Raw genomic sequence first — 24,409 nt, 5'->3', positions numbered from 1 at the left:
AAGTACCCAAGGTCACACAGCTAGTAGGATTCACGTGTCTGATGCTGGATTCAAACCCCTGTCTTCCTGACTCCAAGGCCTGTGCTCTATCCACTGTGCCACCTAACTGCTCCAGTAGTCACTCCATTCTTCATCCCTTAAATTTAAGAAGTTGAAACTACCATTGTTTATGAAAGAAAATCATATTCTAATCTAAAGAATTTCAAATAATCCTGAAAATAGTTTTTCCAAGCTATTGAAAAACAGAAGAATAAAATGTGCTTACTTTTGGATGTCCTTAGGAATCTTAGGCACTTCCCAATAGGGCAAATGTTTAAAAGTTTCCAGGCCTGATGCAACATAATAATGGTGGTCAATCAAGTCACTTGAACCATCCAAAAGAAATCCATTCATTGTATATAGTCTATAAGCAGAGAAAGAGGAAGAAAAGAAGGCAAATTTTATGCTATGATATTGTTTAATATAATTTTAATATCTAGTTCTTAATATAACTATAATTCATAACAAGGAAATTATATATTTTCATAGAAGCAAACTTTAAATAGAAGCACTTATGATGGTACAGCAGCTGCTACTCTATGATAAAGTGAAGTTTTTTTCCCCAATGCTATACCCTCCCAACTTTTGGTTATTTGTTAAATCACATACAAGAGGGGTAGCTATGTTGGGGAGACTAGGTGGTGCAGTGGATAGAGCACTGGCCTTGGAGTCAGGAGTACCTGAGTTCAAATCCAGTCTCAGACACTTAATAATTATCTAGCCATGTGGCCTTGGGCAAGCCACTTAACCCCATTGCCTTGCAAAAAAAAAAAGAAGGGTGGCTATGTGATGTAGTGGATAGAGCACCAGCCTTGGAGTCAGGAGTACTTGAGTTCAAACCCGGCTTCAGACACTTAATAATAACCTAGCTGTGTGGCCTTGGGCAAGTCACTTAACCCCATTGCCTTGCAAAAACCTAAAAATCAATCAATCAATCAATTGCATACAAGGGCCAAAAGACTCGTGTGTACTTTTAAAGTCCGCTGTTTTTGCTCAGTAAATACTAAATAATAATATCTAAAATTCATATAAATTATGTTATTATTAATACATGTTCTGGTAGAGTAATGCAAATTACTGGGGTACCACCTCACACCTATCAGATTGGCTAATATGACAGAAAAGGAAAATGACAAATTTTGGAGGGGCCATGGAAAAATTGAGATACTAATGCATTGCCAGTAAAGTTGTAAAGTGATCTAATGATTCTGGAAAACAATTAACTATGCCCAAAGAATTATAAAACTGACTGATGGAAAGTGAAAGTGAACTGAACCAAGAACATTGCACACAGTAACAGGAATATTATAAGGAAAATCAACCAAAAATGACTTAGCTATTCTCAATAATACAATGCAAATACAATGATCCAAAATAATTTGAAAGGATTTATGATGTTATTCAACTCCCAAGGAAGAGGTGATGGAGTCATGAATGGAGATTGAAACATACTTTTGTTACTTCGTTATTCTTGGGATGGAGGGAGATTTGTCTTTGCTTTATTTTGCAATAAGGCTAATAGGGTAGTATTTTGCATACAAGTGTTTTGCATATATATCTATATATATATATATATATACATATATATATATCAAAGTGTTTTCTCAAGGAGGGAAAAGGGAAGGAGGGAGAGAAAAATTAATATCAAATGTTTTGCTTACATGTAAATGAGAAATATAAAAATTAGAGGTCAAAAAAGATTCAATTTTTTAAAAACTTATATTAACACATTGATATACTTTTCATAAACTCTGATAAAATCACATCACCCTCAATTTCACATAAAAAATTGTACTCATTACTGAGTGAAATACAAAAATGAATTTTTGTCAAGGAATGTAGAGGGTAGATGTGAAAATAAAACTGAAAATGGAAGTAACTCTAGAACATGAAGTGTCATCAATACTGTGCAAGGCATAGCTAAGAATCAAGAAGGGGAGATCACATCCAGTTAGGGACTATCAGAGGTTGTTGTATGTGAGCTAAACTTTAAATGATGATTAAGATTTCAATTGGTAACATATGGCAAAGGAGGGGAAAAGAAACACTTTCATTTAATTCAACAAGCATCTAATAAGTATAAGTTCTGTTTCTGGCACATAATGGTTATATAACCATTTTAAATTCACTTAATCTCAGTCAACTCTCTAAGATTTATGTTGCAGATGAGGTGACCATCTGTACTGATAGAGGCAGCATCCACAGTGCAGGTTTTCCACAGAAATAAAATCATAGGTCCAGATTTAAAGGCAATACACTAAGTTTGGAGAATCCAAAAACAAGGAGAAATTCCCTTACCTTAAGAATCTTTGAAAGGTCCTTCTACAGATACAAAAGAATAAATAAATACAAAATAGTTTAAAGAAGGATGAAGCATTAACAGTTGAAGAGAGGGTCAGTTAAGACTTCCTGGAGAAAGGTGGTATCTGAGATAAACTCTGAAGGAAGTTAAGGATATGGGGAGATAGAAAAGAGTCTTATACTCCAGGCACAGGTATAATACAGAATGTACTCACACACATCCAAAGGCAGTTCACTCAGTGTGATAGGACTATCTATGATCTGGAGTTGGAAGGAGGGGGTGGGGGAAAACTATGCAGATTGGGGAAAGCTTTTCCCAGACTCTGTGAACTATTTAAAAACGTTAACTCCTTTCCTCAGCTTTCCATTCCTTTCCTGTCATTTACTTCCAAGAGATGCTGGTGCAAGAGGAAGGAAGAGGCACTCATATCTTGCAGTTGGTCATCCCTTACAATCTGGAACCACTTGAATAAGCCTTTTTCAAATGCTCTGTGGTGCTGTCTTACCTTTTTCAGTGATATTTCTTTTTGGTAAAGTCATTTCTGTCATGGTCCTGTGAAGTGGTTTCCATCCTTCTTCCCACCCCCTCATGAGAACTTGAGTCCATTACCTTCCCAGGTAGGGAAAAGTCAAAACATTTTTGTTCCCCTTTGACTCCTCTGATTACTCTGTTTTCCATGATTCAATTCATGCTAAGTGACCCTGAATCTCTGTTGGGTATGTATGAGAAAAGTAAAAAGGCTAAAATTGCCTGTTTTAAAAAGATACATAGTCATTATTCTTTAAACTCTACCACTGATGTTTCATGTCAAAGAGTAGGTTAGACTCCAGAATACAGCTAGGAAAATGCTTTTTAGAGCTAATTAGATAGGATATGAAAGAAAATTGAAAAGGTTCTGTATTTTAGGGAAAGAAGAAGATCTTGATTGACAGAAATCCCTTTGTAAAGTTTTATTTTCTAAGTAGTTAAGTTGTTAGGTTTGTTTTGGGGTTGTTGGGGTTTTTTTAGTTATTTAAATGCCAGTCTTTGTTTTATTTTTAAGCAGTTCATTAAAAATATTTTTAAATGTTTAAAAATAAGATGTTATGATGCATGCCATAATGAAATGTCCTGAACATGTCTATAATTTTAGGCTTTGAGGAGACCCCATGGTAGGAGTCAGGAACTTTTGGATTCTGGTACTGACAACTGATAGTAATAATGAACAAGTTGCTTTACTTTCCTATCTCTTGGTTTGCTTATCTGTAAATTATGTATGTTGACCTCAACTTTTTTAAAAAATCTGGACTTATGATTTCATTTTTTGTAGGAAATTCCTATTCAAGAGGTAAAACCCAAATTCAAACCCAGTTCTATGACCATTATACTATATGTCACTTTTCTTTGTGTCTTAAGAATCATTTGTGAAAGTTCAATATATATTTGCTGAATTAATAAAAGAATCTTGAATGTAAAACAATTTCGCCTGCTTCCTTTTTAACCCTAGGAATATCTTGCATGGCAAAAACAAAGACAAATATGGAGACTAATCCAAGAGAAACAGAGAACTGATTCAAGAAATTTGAGGAAAAGTATTCTATACAAATATGTGTATGTGTGTGTGTGTGTGTGTAACACAGAATATATTTGTATATATTCTATACAACAATAAAGAATTCAGTCAAAAATCTCAGAAAGAAATTCCACTTTATATAGGAAGGTTTTCCTAATCCTCTTTAGTTCTGATGACCTCACCCTGAGATTATCCCTAATTTATCCTGTATATAGTTTATTTGCCTGTTTTCTCCTCCCCATCAGACTGAGAACTCCTAGAGAGCAGGGTCTGTCTTTTAACCTTTCTTCATAGCTCTTTATAAGCCTAGCACTTTGCACTTAACCTGGAATACAGTGTGCAATTAATAAATGCTTATTGACTGATTGACCAAAAGTTCCAATCTCCAAAACTACATAATGAAAATATTTTAACCTGTTCAGGAGACTTTCATAGAAACATGAAAACAATTCCTCTCATCCTTCAGTCACCCTATGACATCAATATATTCCTTACCTTCGTACACCCCCTGAAAGGGGTTGAACTTTTTCTCCAATCATGGTCAGCACATTATCCCAATCATATAGTGTGAATCTGGGTATAATTAATTTTGCAGGTGGAATGAATAGATTCCCATTTGTGAAAACACTGTCAAAAGACAAAAATATACACATGCATCAAGAGATACATTATAGAGAGAAGGGGGAAATTGTGACTCTGAGAGGAAAAATTTAAATATTTCCCCAACTATTGAACACTAGAAAGTCACTGTGTCAATTAATAATATTCTGATAAGAATCCTTATGCATAGCAGATTTTTCTATGTGATTTTAAGCATTTTTTGCTTATAATATAAAATGCCTATAGACACAAGCACATTGGTAATTGACATGATGGGCAAATCAAAAGTAAATTTTGTCTACTTGGAGAGCACAGGAAAAACGCAGTCCTTGACAGTGCAGTTCTTTATCCTCTATATGGTACCAAGACAGCCTCACAACTCCCTAAGGAAATAATATGCCATCTTTTTAAAAAATGGAATTGTTTGGTTTACCTGATACCATTTTTGAAGGCAGTTTCTGTTTGACCTTGGCAGATTTGTTTTCTTGTTCCTTTCTTTTCATGGATACTTTGGATTGATAGTTTTACTTTTGAGTAGAAGGTACTCTATCAGACATATTTTGTCCTGAAACTCAGTACCTTCTGAGTAAGAGCAACCACTTCTGCCTCCTCATAGGACCATAAAGTGATCCTAGATTTAGAGACTATCTAATTCAACCCCTTCATTTTACTGATGAAGAAACTAAGACATAGGTAAATGAAGTGATCTGTTCAAAGGTTATACAGGTAGTCAGTGACAAATCCAGGATTCCAACCCAGGTCTTCTGACCCTGTGTCCCCTGCCTTGTCCAAAGTACCATTCTGACCTCAGCTACTAAATACCTTCAACAGGGTTTGAACCAAATAATCCTGATGCCAAGGCCAACATTCAATCCGCTCTGACAGTCATTCCAACAGTAGCCTAACTATGGTAAAGTCAGATTTGAAATAAATGATATCTCTGACTAGATTTCTATACTGACTAAACTTTCATTTAAATAGCTATTGCCACTAAGTCATATAATTTACTCTTTACTTATCCCCACCACTACACCAGAGTCACAGAAGTAGCAGAAACCTCATTTTACAGGGGAGGAGGATGAAATAGAAGTGGCCTGACAAAAGTTATATTTAAATTAAGTAAATTAATTTAAATTTGAATGCATGTCTCTGGCCTATATCTGATCATTTCTAAGAGACCATAACACCACATTCATAGCCAAATAGTGAAAACTTTGCTCCAAAGCAAAGTTTAGCAAACTACCATTCCTACAGAAAATAGCAAAACAACTACCTTTGGAACAATAATATGATTCTTTGTGTCCAATTATTAACAAAATTTGAAGATTTTAATTCAAAATAATAATCTGTGTAAAGGGGGGAAAATTTACCTTTATTTTATATTTCAATAAATTATATTTTCAAAAGATATAGAAGTCCCTGTATTATCCACTATTGTTGATAATGAGCAGAAAGAGCATCAATCCCTATTTCTCTTTAAAATATTTTAAAATAAATTTTATTGATTACTTTTGTTTCTATATAACCTAGATTTTCCCCTAAATTTCTTCTCCCTATGTGCTCCTCCTCAGAATCATCTTATAATGAATAATTTAGTTTTTTAAAGGAAAAATGGAAAAAAGGAAAAATATGTTGCATATAATATTCCATATCCTTGCTCCCTAAACCCTTTCAAAGCAGCAGAATAATGTTTTCATGTCTCCTTTTTGAAATCAATTTTATATTTTACAATTTTTCAGCATTCAGTTCCAATTGTTTTGTGATTGATTCTATTTCCATTTACATTGTTATAGACACTTTGTACAGTTTTCCTGGCTCTAGTTATTTTCTTTATGCCCATTCATTTAAGTCTCTCCTTGAATCTTAATGTTCATCATATAATAAATCTTACCACACAGAAAGCTTCCATCACCTTCAAATAACGCAATTTGTTTAACCATTCCCAAATTGATGGGCATCTACTCTCTAATTCTTTGATACCACAAAGTATTTCAGTAAATATTTGGCACATATGGGGACTTTCTTTTTTCTTTTTTATCAATGACCTCTTCTTTTGGATATGTCTGGAAATGGCATCTCAGGGTATGAATATATTTAGTCTCTTTTCATAATTCCAAATGGTTTTCTGAAATAGTTGCCCTTATATTTCTGTCATATTACATCTTATTCATAGGAAAAAAACAAACTCTTTTCTATAGAACAATCCCAGTTTGTGAATTTTGGTCTGGGGAAAAAAGTGGAATTTCATGAGGCCTGTAGCACTTAGGAAAATAGATGAGCCAAAAGAGATGGTAATAGAGAGAGTGGGTAAGAATATGGGCTAGAAATAAGGAATAAGAGTTAAGTTAATGTTAATAAGAGTTAAGAATCCTCAGGAAACTGGGCAGACTTTGAGAAAGGGGATCAGAGTTCCATGAAAAAGAGAATACCAAGAGTAAACCTTGAAGAAAGGTGGAAGAGTACTAAAGGACTATATAAACTGTAATGCTGCATGTAATTCAAGGTATTATTTTATTTTTTAACCTGTGATTTTAATCAAGGAGATGAATTTGATAAATAAGTGTCTACTAAAAAATATGCAGGATGGTGCAATGGATAGGGTGATGGGCTTAAGTCTGGTTTCAAATCCTGACTCTGCAAGCAACTAACATTGTCTCTGAGCCTCAGACAACTTTCTGAGATTCTAGATTATAGTATGGTTTTTATTTTCATTAATGGAGAATATTCCCCAGGAATTAATTGCCACAACAAAGTTATCACAGGCCTTAACATGCTGCTACATGTACAATACACTGGACAATACACAAAGAATTCATAAATATTGTTCTCAAGAAGCTTGCAATTTCACTTTCCCTTAAAAAAAGAAACAGACTAGTCCAGTTTGGATATAATATGGAATACATAGTCAGTCATCAAGCATTTATTAAATGTCCCAACTATGCTAAGTGTTGAGGATATAAAAAAAGGCAAAAACATAGTTCTTTCCTCAGGAAATTCACATTTTATCAATCAATCAAAAATCAAGAGTTGTTTATTAAGTGCCTACTGTGTGCCAGGAACTAATGGGGGTGAGATATAGAAAGGAATAAAAATATCTTAGAAGGAAAGGTACTAGGGTCCTGAGGGAACTACAAAAGAAAACCTACCCTTTTTAGGAGCAGCTAAAGGAATAATGATTTGATCCCCGAGTCTGGAGCCAGGAAAACCTGAGTTCAAATCCATACTTACTAGCTGTGTGACCCTGAGCAAGTCACTTAACCCATATTTGTCTAGGAGATAATAATAATAATAATGATAATAATAATAATAATAGTACCTATCCCTCTTGGGGTTATTATGAAGCTCAAATGAGATCATTTTTATTAAGTGCTTTGCAGAGTGTTTGACATAATAGATACAATAAATGTCAGCCATTATTATTTCTAAAGACCATGGAATTTGAGCTAAGACTTAAAGGAAGCCAGAGAAACCATTTGACTGACTATTCCAGCACTGGGAGACAGTCAGTATAAGAGGCTAGAGATAAGAAATTGAGTGTCATATATAAGAAATAGCAATTAAGCCACTATTTGATATTCATGAAGGCTCATGGAGAAGAACAAAAAAATAAAAAAACTGAGAAGATAAGAAGGACCCAGATTGTAAGAATCTTTAAAGGACAAACAGAGCACTTTCTATTTGATCCAAAAGGGAAGAGGGAGGATTTGGTCTGTACTTAAGTAGGTATGGGTGAGGGGTAACATGGGCAAACTTACACTTTAAGAAAATACTTTGATAGCTGAGTGGAGAATGGATTGGAGAGGGGAAACATCTCAGGCAAGGGGGCCAATGAGAATGTTTTTGTGATCTCAGGCAAGAGAGATGATGATCTAAACCAGGGCAGAGGATATATGAGTAGAAAGAAGAAGGCACATATCATAGATGACATGAAGGTGGAAAAAACAAATTTGCCAGTAGATTGAATAAATAAGCCAAGTAAGGATGACAATTAGAAGATGGTGCGAAGAATGAATCTAGGTAGACTAGGAGAGTGACAGTATCTTAGACATAAATAGGAAGTTCAGACAAATAAATTGATTCGGGGGAAAGATTAATTTTATTTTGGATATGTTAAATTTGAGAAGTCCTTGGAACAACCAGTTCAACACTAGAAGCTAAGTGTGGAAACCAGGCCAGAGTCAGAATGTGGAAACTTTGAATTGTCAGGGTTGTGACTTCCCATTTTAACTGATTCCCAATATGAAACCATTGAATTTTTTTTGCATAGTTGCATAACAAAATGAGAGCACTATGTTAGAAAGATTACTCAGGCAGTAATCTGAAAGATGGATTGGAATAGGACTATCCTAAAAGCAAGAAGACCAATTAAGAAGCTATCAGGAATTTAAGCAAGAGGTAATGAGAGTCTGAACTAGGATGGATATATCAGTACTGGGAAGGAGAGGATGGATTTGAGACATATTGCTCAGGCAGAAGCAGTAAGACATTACAATTGATTAGATGTGAGGACTGAGAAATGATTCTGAGCTTGTGAGTCTGAAATACTGTTAAGATAGATAGTGATGTCATCAATAGAAAGAAACTAGGGAAAGGGTCAGATTTTAGGGGAAAAGGTAATGAGTTCAGTTTTGAGTATACTGACCTTGAGATTCTGGTAGGTCACCTAAGGGAGAGAACCAGCAAGTAGTTAAAGATACAGACCTAGAGGTTTTAGAAGGTAGCATAGTATAAGAAAGAGTATTGGATTTGAAGTCAGAGGTTCTGGTCTTGAATCTCAACTCTAACTTTTTACTCTAATGCACTAAGTGATAACAAGTTGGAATTAGTAATCTCACCTGAGGCTCAGTTTACTCACCTATAAAATAAATGAGAGTTGGACTAGTTGATTTGTTTCATTTCTAAATCCTATGATCTTATGATGATATAATCAAAGCTACTAGAGTAAATTAAATTATAAAGGAAGACAAGTGAGGAAAGAGAAAAAGAACCATGGGCAAATCATAGTGTACAGCACTATCTAAGTGATAGAAGGAAGATTTTAAAAAAACTAAACAAAGTGATGGAGAAGGTGCCATCAATGAAACAGGAGATCAAAGAGAGCATAGAGTCATAGAGAAGATAAATAGCAATATCTAAGAAAGAAAAGGAAGTCAACACTGACAAATGCCACAGAAAGGTCAAGTCAATAAATTTCTATAAACTGCATTTTGCTCTGCTGAAGGTCAAAAAGGTGATTCTGAATGGTATCAAGTCAGGACTACATCAGACTTTTAATGCTTATAGCAAGTTTTTCACCCAACAAATTTGGTGGGAAGAAAATGGTATATGAGACCTGGAATGTGCTGGCACACATGGAAACAGGGCAGCCACTTCTGAGTGTCCCATTTCATAGCTGACTGTTGATTGAAAAGTAGAGGGTGTGAGAGGAGTTAAGAATTCTAATGCTATCAGAAAAGAGTGGGCAGATTAGAAATCAGAGAGAGATGCTAAATCATCTTGACTTCTCAGTATCTACTCACACCTATAATCAAGACCTGATTCTTGACTCTAACAAGGAAGAAAGGTGGAACAGAGAAGTCAGTTGTGACTGCTTAACTTAGATGACCTATCACCACCTCTCTTTGGGGAGTTTACTTCACAAGAAAAAGGCCAATGTTATTTTTTAGTTATTATCAGTTATTATCTGAATTAAACTAGAAATTAGGTTCCATCAGCAAGTACGTGACACAATAGATAAGAGTGCTAAGGCATTAATCAGGAAGACTCATTTTTCTGAGTTCAAATCTTTCCTCAAATACTTACTAGTGGTGTGACCCTAGTTTGACCTTATTTGCTCAGTTACCTCATCTATAAAATAATCTGGAGAAGGAAATGGAAAATTACTCCAATAACTTTGCCAAGAAAATCCCAAATGGGGTCACAAAGAATCAGACACAATTGAAATAACAAGCTGGTTCTATCACCAGATCACTGATTGACATTTGCTAACTCAACCCTTCTCTGGTCTCCATTTCCCATCTGTAAAATGGGAAATTTACCATATTTACAGTTTTTATTCAACCAAAGTGTTTTGAGGATAATAGTAGATACTCACTAATAAATGGATAATAGCAAATCTTTATTTGAAAAAAAATTATTTGTAGATGTTAATCAAACTAGTAATTGCTATACATGTATAAGGAGAAAATATAAATACAGGGAAAGCTTCCTCTATGCTGTGATTTTCAAATAATGTGGAATAAAACTGGAAGCATTTTAAGTAGAGGTTTCATTCTGGTCTTGATCATTTCTTTCTTGTCTTAAAAATGAGGTTGGGGTGGCTAGGTGACGCAGTGAATAGAGCACCGGCCTTGGAGTCAGGAGTATCTGGGTTCAAATCCGACCTCAGACACTTGACAATTACCTAGCCGTTTGGCCTTGGGCAAGCCACTTAACCCCATTGCCTTGAAAAATCTAAAAACAAAAAAAATGAGAAGGTTGGGCATGAATGAATGAATGAATGAGTGGGTGAATGAACAAATGAATGAAAAATCATGTTCTAAATATTTATCAAGATCCCTTCTACCCTTTTAAGATTAGAATCAGTATCTACTAGGACATTCTGGCAACAGGAGGGCCTTAGAGATGTTTTTCCATTTCTAATACAGATCTTTGGCCTCAGTTGCCTTCCTTCAATTAATCCGATTAATCCTGTTTAAATCTTGTGTGTTCAGTTTTTTTTATGCTGTTTCCCCTATTAGACTGTAAGCTTCCTTGAGAGAACTGTTTTTTTTCTTTTGTTTGTATCAACAACATTGACACATAGTAGGTTCTCAAATAAATACTTATTGACTGAGAAAATGACTGATGAGAAACTGAAAAAGCTCAGGTTAAGCTACCCACTGTGACATATGCATTCTAAAGGAATGAATAAGGTAATATTTCTGAAGGAGATTTAAATAACAATAGTTTAATCCCAAAATATGCAATCATATCTTTCATTTATTTTTTAAACCACATCTGTGATTTCTGCAGTGTATGGAACCCTAACATTGTAGGCCTGCATCTACTTTGGAACATTTCATCAAGAACTGTCTAGGGAACTAAGAGATTGAGTGAATTGGCCAGGATTATTATGGCAAGTATGTATCATAAACAGGACTTGAACACAGGTTTTTCTGAGGTCAGTTCTCCAACCACATCACATTGCATTTTTTAGAACATCTTGCTAAGAGCCAGCATGGTACAATCTGTAAGCAGGCTAGCCTTAGAATTGAAAAGGCACAGGTTAAAAATTCCACTTTCAAAACATCTAACCAAAGCTAAGCTGATGAACCTCATTGCCTTAAATAATTCTCTAAGACTCTAAATTATAGAGGAGGTGCTAATTAGAATCAGCAAGGAAATTTCCACCCTCAGAATTTCCCCACCAACACCACTGATCTAGATAGCTTACAAGAAGTTTTTTTGAAAAGTAAGGACTTCTATAGCCATTATCTCATCTTTTCCAACCACCTTGGATAGGAATTATCCATTTGACAGATGGAAAAAAAAAATGGTGTTGAGAGGGTAAGTGAATTGTCTGAGGTCATGAAGACCATTTTTTTAATCTTGTAGTACATAGTTCAAACAAGTTAAACTGTTACATTTTATAACCCTAAACAAGTCAATGTTGTCATTTAGACTATTAGCCCACCATTAGCTTCCACTTTTCTCTATATGCCTTAACACATGATCTAAGTCATTTTCCTTAGCAAAATTTCATGTATATAAAGTAGAAACACTAATTCTGTGTCCCTCTTAATGTCTTAGCTTATTAGAACTAACATAACCAGTTTGGGATTATATACTTAGGTTGTCAAGCCTCATGAATGAAAGTTGTATTTGGAATGGCTATTTGGGTCCATCTAGTGGAATTTTCAGAGCACTTTTATAAAGCATGGATCACACAGCATAAGAGTTCATTATTTTATGTGTGTGTGGGGACAGGTTATAAGGGAAGGAACCCCAATCACACAATATTTTTAAATTATTAATTTCTTCATGTTTCGTGCATGAGACATCATGAATATGGTAACTTATGAGCAAGACCCCAAAAGTTCTAATGTTTATTCTCAATCAGAAAAGACTTTTTTTTTTAGTTCATTAAGAAAATCTTCTAGGGGTGGCTAGGTGGCACAGTGGATTCAGCACCAGCCCTGGAGTCAGGAGTACCTGAGTTCAAGTCTGGCCTCAGACACTTAATAATTACCTAGCTGTGTGGCCTTGGGCAAGCCATTTAACCCCATTTGCCTTGCAAAACCCTAAAAAAAAATCTTCTGCATTTCCCAGTAGAATATTAATATCACTTATGGACAAGAACTATGTTTTATTTTCTTTTTGAATACTCAATATAACCAGGGTACTTTACAAATGTTGGCTAAACTGGTTTGAATTTATTTTAGAATGGCCTGATTCTTCTGCATCTTTAAGGGATTTATAACAATACTTTCCATGCATTAAGTGAAACATTCAGGAATTTCGACCAAAGTTTTGCATAAAAAGTGATCCTTGGCATTTCAAGAAGAGAATGCATTCTCTATAAAATTCTATAAAATATTTCTCATGTCTGCCTCCGTTTTTTCACTCACAAGACTTTATCACCTAAATTCAAGTCAAGAATGATACAAAAGTTGCAAACCTGAATGTCCAGAATGATTTTGCCCAGGATAGAAAAAAGAAAAGTTAAGAAGAGTTATGGATTTAGGGGGGGAATAATGAATAATGATTTCTGTTTTGATTCTTTTGGGTTTGAGAGAAAATTTCAAGCAGTATTTAATGTGAGGCCTGGACCAATTCAAACTTCCATTCCTTCTACTATATCTCACTACCTTACAGAGGCATTGTTGTCAAAAAGATGTTGCTCATAAGACATTTCTTGTATTGAAACCTCCTATGCCTTTAAAAAACTTCCTTTTATAATCAATAGAAGTAGCCACTAGATGTGAATTTTAAAAGAACAAACAAAATTCACCAAGTCCCATTTGCTGCTACTCTCATCTTTTCTTCTCTAAATAAATACTGTTAAATTTACATCTATAATGAGTTATAATGAATGCTACACTCAGTCTTGGCTTACATTCTACTGGAAGGATACACTACTATAATGGAATTCCAGAAGAATAGTTTTTCAAAAGACCAAGCTGGGGAAAAAATATGTTTTAATAGGGAGAAATACAAGGAAAGTGTAGTTCTAGTAGCATAGAACAAGAAATAACAAGGATCACCGAACTGAAAGGAACCTCAGAAGTGACCTATTCCAAACTTCTACTACCTTCCAAAATGAATATTGAGCACTAGATTTAGAACTGGGAGACCTAGAGTCAAATTATAGTGCTACTACTTTCTTCTTTTGTTAACTTGAATAAATTACATGGTTTTTCTGGGTCTCACTTTCCTTATCCATAAAATAAGGGGGGGGGGGGAATCTGGACTAGGTGATTTCTAAGATTCCTCCTACCTCTATATCTAAGCTTCTACTAACACCCCTAAGAAGTAGTCAGTCTTCAGCCTTACATTAAAAATGTCTATTGAGGAAAATGAGGAAAATGTAAGAGTTTTTGCCAGATGAGAGACAATCACTTTTTGAGAACCACAAGTTCTCAAAATCACAAATTATAATATACTTACTTAATATGGCATGGCTTTCGACAGTATGTTTGCCACCGAGAAGACACAACCAAATCACTGTGCACAACTGGTCTGATCTGAAAAGGTGGGAAAAGCAGACAGAGAATATTTTCACATACTGCACATTTCTCTCAAAAGTTCCTAATAGCTTCAAAAACTCAGTATTTGAAGTGAGACCACAAAGTAAAGAGAATGTTTTTCCATGTGTGGCTGAGGAAATTGTAGGACCACAAACATAAAGTTGAAAGGGGTTTAAGATATCTATCCTAACCTCCTCATTTTTTTCAAATGAGGAAACTGAGGCCCAAATGTCAGAACTTGTCAAAATTCATTAGCAAAAGAGTCATAATTCTACTCATGGTCCTCAGGCTTATGGTTACCTCTATGGTTAAGTTACTGCATTATAATTTTGCCTATTCTCAGAACTTAAGATTTATTATGTTTAATGTTTTTGAGAAGATGTATTTCTTTTGTATCCTGAGTTTCATGATATCCATATCACATCTTCAAAGATTTTAACCTAACTATCCACATAGGACAGGATTAGTAGATGAAAAATGGCTATCATCCAGATCACTACCTGAATATGGAGGGGAAAATGATAGAGCTTGCCTATCTGTGGAAGAAAATTGGGCCCAGAGTTGAACTTAATGAATATTAGATCAATAAAGAATAGGAAATGTCATGATCAGCATTGTTGAAGAGAACTTAATAATCCTTGAGACAACAAATATATTTGAGTACCTCAGTAATGAATATGGTATTATGTATGGAAAGCTAACCTGGGATTCTGGAACACCTTGATTTCTGACTTTGCTATCACATATATGACTATATATATGGCTATAAGACCTTGATCAGTTCACTTAACTTCTGACTGTCCTAAGCAACTTGTTAAGACTGTAAGTCACCCAATGAGCTGCTAATCTACAACGGTAGAATATTTTTTCCCCACTAAGCCACTAAGGAGTTTCCTTCACAGATGAAATCACAATGAAACAATAACAAAATGTTGTTTTGTTGTTGTGTAGGATATCAACCACAAACAATAATAAAAATTGTTCTCATTATCCCTTCTGGTGACACAAGTAAGGAAAGGAACCAAAAAACACAGGAAGTCAGTCAGCAACAGAACAAGCAAGTTGTCACCCAAAAAACGATCTTCATTTAAGAGTATCTTCCTACATAATCACCTCTCTGTTCTAACCCTGGGGTGCTTGTATTGTTGATAAAAAAAAATCAGCTGGACACACATTTCTGAGGTTCAGGTTTTTCTTTCGTAATATTCACCTACTCATAAAATCTTTTCTCTCTAGTACCAGGATCATAGAAAAGAATGTTGAAGTATAGGATGTTACAGCTAAAAAAGGTCCTTAGAAATCTCTGGTTCTCACTCCTTCATTTTACAGATGAAGAAATAGAGGACTGGGATAACCAGTTCAAAATCACAAAGGCATTGAGAGGAAGAACCACAATCTAAGTTGAGGTCTCTGAACTCCAAGTCCAGCAACACTCTTTCATGAATAAGAAAGAAAAGAAGAATAAGAACAAGAGCAAGCACAAAAACAGAAGAAAGAAAAAGGAAGGAAGGAAGGAAGGAAGGAAGGAAGGAAGGAAGGAAGGAAGGAAGAAGCAAAGAAAGAAGGAAAGAAAGAGAGAGAGAGAGAGAGAGAGAGAGAGAGAGAGAGAGAGAGAAAGAAGCACCTGTGATTTTAGGGATTCTAGGAAGTCCTCCCAAGTCCAGCTAGCTTAAGACTTTGCTTTGTACCCTATTAAATCTTGGCAGAATGGGAACATTACATAAACAAGAAGGAAGACTAGACATTTTTCCAGTTCTCTTGAAACTCTTGAAAATAAGAATTACTCGGGGTAGCTAGGTGGCACAGTGGATGGAGCATCAGCTCTGGAGTCAGAAGTACCTGAGTTCAGATCCGACCTGAGACATTTAATAATTATCTAGTTGTGTGGCCTTGGGCAAGCTACTTAACATCATTGCCTTGCAAAAACCTAAAAAAAAGAAAATTTAAAAAAAGAAAATAAGAATTACTCTCAAAAAGTAAAGTAATTACAGTTGTCTCCACAGGTCAAGACACCAAGAACCACAACAAGTTAACAAACTGATATATTATCAGCGAAGAAGGCTAATCCCCAATAGTTCACTAATTTCCTTCTGTCTCATAATATCCCTAAGACACTTTCATACCACCTATGGGTTTCTAGAAGCTCTAGGATTCATTCAGGAAGTTCTTTGCTGCTGTTGGAGTCTCAAACAATGCACTCTACACTCCTACCTTCCCATCACCATTCTGTGTCAACAAGCAGCTGTACACAATTACCTATCCATATTCAAGAAGAGAAGAGGGCACTTATTTATGCTTTGCTTGGGGACAGAAAGCAGAAGAGAGAAAAACAGCATGCTGGAACAACCACTCACAGGCAAAAAAAGTTACTAATGAAAATAACTGGAACAGGATACCAGCATGTGGGGAGCTGTCCCAGGTCTGAAGAAAAGGAAACGATGATTAACTTTGAGTCAGTTCTGTGCCGGTGCCAGCCCTCTCCCCACACCAAGAAGTTAGTTGGAAAAGGAATTGAGATCTATAAAAAGTGAATTCCTCAACATAGGAGGAGGTTAAGACAGCTTTGAGGTCCAGTCCTCAATAAATAATAGAATATTTAAATAATAGAATAGAATAAATAAAGCAATATAAAGAAAAGAATTGGAAATTACAAAAGATCACAAAGAAGTTTAAAACCTTGAATATAAGCAGAAAAATCAACAGGGGCAAGATTAATAACAGAAGAAAAGATGACACCTATGCAAATCCAACATAAATCCTATAAAACAAAGGGAACAAACCAAAACCTACTGAGCAAGATGACCCTGAAGATTACCAGGAGAGTACAGAAGTACATGAATAATTCAAGAAAGAAGTAAGAATTATAAGAGGAGAATTTATTACATTCATATAACAGAGGTAGTTGGCAGAGTAGAAAAATTTGACTTGACAGTAGTTCAAAGAAATAAGAGAGAAAATAAGTGCCTACATATACAGCTCTAATGAAGTTTTAAAAAGTAAAAGTAAGAAAGTTTTAAAAAGTAAAAAGTAAGAAAGAAAAACACAAATGTTAAAAGAAAACATGATTTCTCTATTGCAAAAAAATATTAATTTCAAAGACAGGATATATTGAAATAAATTAAGGATCATAGGTTTCCCAGAAGACCTTCAAATTCAACAACTTAGACAATATAAGAAACTGCCCAGAATTTCTCAACACAGAAAATAAAAATGCTAATTCAATCTATACATTTCCTCCAGGGGGAAAAAATATGATGCAAATGCCAAGAAATACATTCAATGATTTTGATGACAAACAAGAAATTCTTCAAATGACCAGCAAAATATAAATATATGAAATATAAAAGAAAGAAAAATTTAATAATACAGAACAAACACCAATAGAAAACAAACTATATCCTGAAGAGTAAAGGAACTCAAGATGCAACTGAAGTTGACATATCCTTACAAATCTGAACCTAATTATCAATGAAAATAAATGTTTAATAAAAAGAGAAACATTTGAATTGGGAGAGAGAGAGAGAGAGAGAGAGAGAGAGAGAGAGAGAGAGAGAGAGAGAGAGAGAGAGAGGAGCAGATTATTCACTTTGCAAATATTTGAGAAAACAGAAACCCAAGAAAGGCAAATAAGTATAGCTGCTACCAAGGACTGTATAAATAACAAAATAAAACCCCACCTCTGGATCTCTATTGAATGGAGAAATAAAAGCAATTAGAAGTGACCCTGTAGGGTTAAAAAAGAACACAACAACAAAATAACAACAGAGGAAGAATTTATTGTTAGACACTGAGCTAAGTGCTTTACAATCACTATCCCATTTTATTCTCCTAGAAGGATGTGCTATTAGCCCCATTTTACAAATGAGGAAATTCAGGCAGAGTTTAAGTGATGTGCCTGGGTCACCTAGCTAATAAGTGTCCAAGACCAGATTTAAATTCAGGTCTTCCTGATTACAAGTCCAGCACTCTATCTGCTGCATGACTTAGATGCCCCATTAAGAGATCCCAGTAAAAATATATGTGTGTGTACATATATATATATATATATATATATATATATATATATATATATATATTTGATTGCTTATTTGTTTATATATATATATATACATATATGGAAATAAAGATAACCCCCCCACAGGAGCATGTACACACACACACACACACACACACACACACACCCTTGTACTGGTGAACCAATTATTTTAGTGGGAATATAAAGGAAGAATGGAAGCATAAAAGGGTAGAAGAGGAGGTAGAAGACAATATATATTATTAGCTAACACCCTAAAATTTAAAGATGACTAAAAGAAAAATTATTCTTGTAGATTCTCAGGAAAAAGAGAGGCAACTCAGAAAAACAGATGAAGTGGTAAAGAAAAAAGGATTGATAAAAGGAAAAGAATGAGGGAAATCCTGATTCAGTAGTGGAAGGCAATCTCACTAAAGAACACTCCCATGATCAGAAGAGATAGTCTGTAATGAAAGATAGGGTATTAAAATATATAGAATCTTCAAGGATTTAGTGTCCAGAGTGATCCCTACCTTCAGAGATTATTGTCCCTCCGTAAACAATTACTGACTCAGAAGGAGAATCAGAGTTCCTGAGAGCAATCCAGAAAGAATTTCCAGAAGGATACAAGGGCATCTACCCAAAAAGGAGATTTCATGGCAGTTAGAAAAAGGAAAATGGTCATGGGGAAGACAGAGAAGGAAATGGAAGAAATATTAGAAACATGGGAAGTTTTCTACTATGGGACAATGCTTCTCTTTATTTCCTATAAGAACTGATAATTCTGAGAGTGAGGCACAACAGGAAAATAGCAGGAAAGAGCGAAAATCTATTAAGGAAATAAAACAAACTTTGTTTTGATTCTTCAAAATATGCACCCTGGCAACTTTAATTCCACGAAGAGAACATGGACACTAAAGAATGAACATAAAGACATAATAAGGACCATAAATCAAAGAATAAAAGTGTAGAATAGATGGAAAGGGAAAAGAACAAGATAGAAACCATTTACAGAAAAATGGGGAATAAAATAAGAAAAACAAAAGTTGAAGGTAAAGAGAAGAAATAGGATTTTAACTAAGTTTTTTTTTAACAAGGCAATGGGATTAAGTGACTTGCCCAAGGTCACACAACTAGGAAATTATTAAGTGTCTAATTCAGGTCCTCCTGACTCCAGGGCCAGGGCTCTATCCACTTTGCCACCTAGTTGCCCCCTAACTAAGAGTTTTTGAGAGGAAAAAAAGGGATGGATTGCGTATCTAGATAAAATGAGAGGAAATGGAGTTAATATGCTAATAAAACTCCAGAATTAGGCAGGAAGGGTGATAAATGGAGAGGATTGGGTGCTGGGGTAGAGAGGGGGAAAGAGCCAGAAAAAAAAATAAGCTTGGTTTAAATATGAGAAAGCAAAAATTTTAAAAAAAACTATGCACTGTCTTCAAAAAGAAAGAAGAATAAAAACAAATCCCAAACGAAAGGGAAAAACAGCAATATTAGAGTCAAATGACCAAAAATATAAACCTAACTCAAAACTTAAAAGTTTCATTGATTAAATAATCAAAAGAAATGAAAACAGGTCCCAGAATAAGGAGAAAAAATAATTTTTTGCTTACAAGTATCAGTTCTACAAAACAAAAACAAAGTTAAGATAAAAATGAGAATCCAGATAAAATTTACTGTGCATAGTGAATCCAAAAAAAAAGCAGAAGTTGGAATGATACTACCATATATCCAGTGTTATAAAGATACAAAAGGCAAAATTGATGAGCTGAATAGAATATGCATTTTAAAAAATTACAAAGTCAACAAGAATTCAAAGATCCAAAATAAACATGAGACTGAAAATTAGAGGAGAAATAAACTAGAAGCAAAAAAAATAGAAATTTTAAATAAAATTAAAAACTGTTTCTAAACTGATAAATTTTTAGTTAAACTGACTTAAAGTCAAAATAATCAGTTGAACAAAACATTGAATGAACACCAGAGAAAAAAATAAAAGTTGTATGCTACCAAAACTGAGAACCCAAAAGAAATACTCAAACTAACGGAAGACCAAAAAGAGAGCTTAGTTAATTATCAGAAAAGAAAATAGAACTAATCATAAAGAACAACTGAAGAAAAAAATTTCTTCTCCTGACAAATCAATCTACAGGTGAATTCTTTTGAACTTTTAAAGAACAATTAGTAGCAATCCTACACAAATTATTTCCAAGAATTAAGAAAGAAAACACTCTACCAGGCTCCATTGTGAGAACAAAATAATACAAATATCTAAATTAGGTAAAATTAAACAAACAAGGAAAAACTATAGAATATTATTAGTAATATCAATTCAAAAAATTAAATTAAATTCTATCAGACTTCAATAGATCATCCAAAAAATTTATTATCTATGACTAAATTGGATTTATGCCAAGAATGCAAGGATGATTCAATGTTAGGGAAACAATCAACAGACTTAATCATTTTTAAAACAAAAACATCCAAAAATCATATGATTATCTCAATACATATAGAAAAGTCTTTTAACAAAGTACAACAATTATTTAAACTATTTTTAAAGCCCTAATCAAAGTATAGGCATAAAGAGATCTTTTCTTAATATAATGAAAAGTATCTACCTAAACCAATAGTGAGTACCATATGCAATAGTAGCAATATACATATATGATACCAGCAACTTTGCCAATAAATTCAGGAGTAAAGCAAGGACACATATTCTCACTGGTATTAATTTATCTAATTCTAGAAATGCTATTAAGAGTACTGAGAAAAAAATAAAAAAATAGTGGTATAAAAACAGGGAGGAAAAAGGAATCCCTGGTATACCAATGGTATTATTTATCTAGAAAATCCAAAGGAATCAGCAAATATATTCCTCGTGATAATTAATAGCTTTGGCAAAGTTGTAGGCTACAAAATAAACCTTAAAAATCAACAGCATGGTCGGGGATGGGGGGTATTACCTATAGGATAATCCTACCACAATCCTCAAAGAGGTTAAGTGACTTGCCTGGAATAAGACACCTGAGATAGATACCAAAAGTAAAACTAAAAGTCAGGTCTTCTGTGTCTAAATCCAATAACCTTCTACTCTACTATATACTCAACTACATTGTTTAACTGATTGGGGGGGTAGGTTTGAGTAGAAGTGTACCATTAAATGTTTATCAACCATTCTCCAAAAAAAGATATATATATACATACATATATATATGCAACATACTTTTAAGTTTGATCTGCATTATAAACAATCTTCATCACTATACTAATCAACAAAATAGTCAACCAAATCCTGATTTATAATGTCTGCCAATTTCTGAAAGGTAAATGTTCATTCTGAACATTTAACAATCAGTTTTTACAAGTCAATTCAAGCTGGATCTAGCACCCTTCTGGGATTTAAGAAAGAGAATCACAGGATGATAGATTTAGAACCATGAGGAACCTTGTAGTCCATATTACTTAAGCCCTTATTTTATGGATAAGAAACTGAAGCCAAGATAGGTTAAGTGATTTGTCCAAGGTCACACTAATAGTAAAAGTAACTGAAATGATATTTGAACCCAAATCCTCTTGACTCCCAGACCAGCTCATTTTCCCTATTCAATCATTCTGGGTGATGTGATGACTTGCATCTCAAACAACAATGGAGAAGGAAAGGAACTAAAAGGGTAAAGGCTTCAAAATCAAATCATTTACCTCTAATCTAATCTCTCCTAATCTCTAATCTCTCCCTTGCCAATTAGTCCCTTACATACCTACCAATCTAATATTTCTAAAAGGGAGGTCCCAAACATGGCACTGTTGATCATGTCATTAAAGCTCAAGAAAATTCAGTGAGTTCCCATTGCCACTGACATAAAATAAACCTCCTCTATTGGACAAAATATGTCAGCCTCTCACTATGGTTCTTTGAATAGTCTGTCATCCACATGTGGAACACTCTCCTTCCTTATCTATCTATTGGAATCCCCAGGTGATTCAAAGTTCCGTTTAGGTCTTACGTCATGAGAATTGCTGATGCTCACTCCCAAGAAATTATTTGGTGACTGGCAAAAAAAAAAAAAGAGAGATAGATAGAGAAAGAAACAGAGACAGATATGTGTATGTGAATGTATATATAATTTATCTGAATTGATTTTTCCCTCAATTTGAATTTAAGCTACTTGAGGGTAGGACTTATTTCTTTAACTTTAACCTAATCCACTAAGTTTAACCTCCCTGGTATCTTCAACTGGCCAAAAGTATATAATGAAAATACTCAAGTTGAATTTATAACATGTTTAATATAGTTCTGTTTATGTTTAAATAATCAAATGAAAAATAATAAAAAATTCTAAATTTCCCCCAAAGTATAAATGATGGCTCTCCTTTCAGAAGTCTTTGATCACTTTAAGGAAGGTAGAACTAAATGACATGAGATTTTCCAATAATGATATTCTGAGACAGAATTTTGTCTCTGAGGAAATTTTGATGGAAGATAAAAAGAGTGGGAGGTAGTAGTATTGGAAGATTAAAAGAGTGGGAGGTAGTAGTATTAGAAGAAAGTATCCCAGAGTGGGACTAGAACACCTCTAAAAGGAAAGGTTAGACTTTATAAGTATTCTAAGACTACATAATTTTACTTAGAGAATCCTCTGATGTTTCAGGAGCCATTAGTCACTGGGTAGATACTAGGTGAGAAATTATGAATGAAGAATAGAAAGCATCACCAATACCAGCTAAATATTTATCCATCTATGCATATATATGACTTGAAGGACATACGCTGACAAATGGGATAATAGCAGCATAGTAAGAGTCATATGTAGGATTTAGAGATCATCTAATCCAATCACATCATTTCGCTGATGAGGAAACTGAGGGTCAATGAGGGAAAATTACTTAGGATTGGAACAAGCATTAGGGCTTGGAAAGGAAAGAAAAGCTCATAAGCTTTCTAATTCAAACTTCTTACTTTATAGATAGGAGACTGAGTTCCCAAGGGAGAATGTGACTAACTCAAGATAGCAGAGGGAAAAACTAATATAGTTTCAATTCTAACCTAGGTCTTCAGAATCCAAATTCTGTGATATCTATGACTCAATCTGGAATTTCAAACAGTGACATTACTATCATGGTTTATATAAAATGTGCTCTTATAGTGAAAATCAATGCCATTAAAATTTTCATCACCTTAACTTAAAATAAGATAGAAATGCAGGGTCCATATTCTTCATGATCTGATTAAGGTACCCAAATCTTAAGAAATGGTTTTTCTGCCTGATTATACAAAAATATGGAAACAATGAATTAATTGCTCTTTTGTTATGCTAATGAGTTATTAACCTCAAAATCATCTCTCTAATTAATACCTCCTGTAATTAGACACAGGATTCTTCAGCTGTTGTTGTTTTCTTCTTATTCCTTTACAGCAAGCTATTGGGAAATATCAAAGCAATGTACTTTTCAAGCCACTTCCTAATGGGGATATAAAGGTTTCATTTCACACCTGTCAAAGCAAAGAACTCTTGTCATTGGTCTTCACCATGAGACCGAGTGATCCAATAGGCTTTAGGTCTCTTGATTCAATAACTGGGGGTGATTGCTAAGGTGGGCTGAATCAGTAAAAGTGGCACTTTCCCAGACACACGCAATGCCCTCTGGCTGCTGTTTCATCCTAATCTCTCCCATAAAAACCAAAAGGGTGGATACCCTCAGTGAACATATAAAATGGCAACAAATAATAACAATCACTTTATCCTCTCCCTCCTGACTTCTGCCAATCTACCAGGATCAGAAAGTTCAGTTTCAGACTCTATGACATACTTTGATCAAGTCACTTAATTTCTCTGAGCTTCACTTTTCTCATAAGAAAATAATACGGGGAGGAAAAGGATGGAGTAGCTAAATAATACTGATGTCCCTTTCAGTTCTTATACTACAATATGCATTATCTTTGAATCATTCCACTCCCCTAATGACCTCCCTCAATTCCTCCTTCATACCAGCAATAACAAGTCCTCACAGAAATATCTCTAGAAATGTACTTTTCCTTTCAATCCTACTGCTCCTATTCTAAGTGAGACCCCCCCTCAGTACCTCTTACATAATAATAATAATTGCCATATATATATATATATATATATGTATGTATATGCACTTTAAACCCTCAAATCACATGCATATACTCT

General features: G+C 34.4%; 1 protein-coding gene across 13 annotated transcripts in view; it reads right to left on the bottom strand.

The window, feature by feature from the left end:
* The window catches only part of DCDC2C (doublecortin domain containing 2C), a 229,963-nt gene that overhangs the window by 178,842 nt on the left and 26,712 nt on the right, over positions 1–24,409 (bottom strand). For 11 of the 13 annotated variants that reach the window (XR_012473397.1, XR_012473396.1, XR_012473404.1 and 8 more), the window contains exons 3-5: positions 14,142–14,218; positions 4,389–4,520; positions 266–403 (exon numbers count right to left, since the gene is read on the bottom strand). Coding sequence is in view for 3 of the 13 variants with exons in the window: in XM_074209599.1 (XP_074065700.1) it covers positions 266–403; positions 4,389–4,520; positions 14,142–14,218 (347 nt within the window). In the remaining 10 variants the exon portion in view is untranslated. The remainder of the gene's footprint in view (positions 1–265; positions 404–4,388; positions 4,521–14,141; positions 14,219–24,409) is intronic. The other 2 variants (XR_012473401.1, XR_012473403.1) reach the window with 1 other exon arrangement.

The sequence above is a fragment of the Macrotis lagotis genome, chromosome 1 (genome assembly GCF_037893015.1).
Source record: "Macrotis lagotis isolate mMagLag1 chromosome 1, bilby.v1.9.chrom.fasta, whole genome shotgun sequence".
Taxonomy (NCBI): domain Eukaryota; kingdom Metazoa; phylum Chordata; class Mammalia; order Peramelemorphia; family Peramelidae; genus Macrotis; species Macrotis lagotis.
This window is presented reverse-complemented; position numbering and strand designations above follow the sequence as displayed.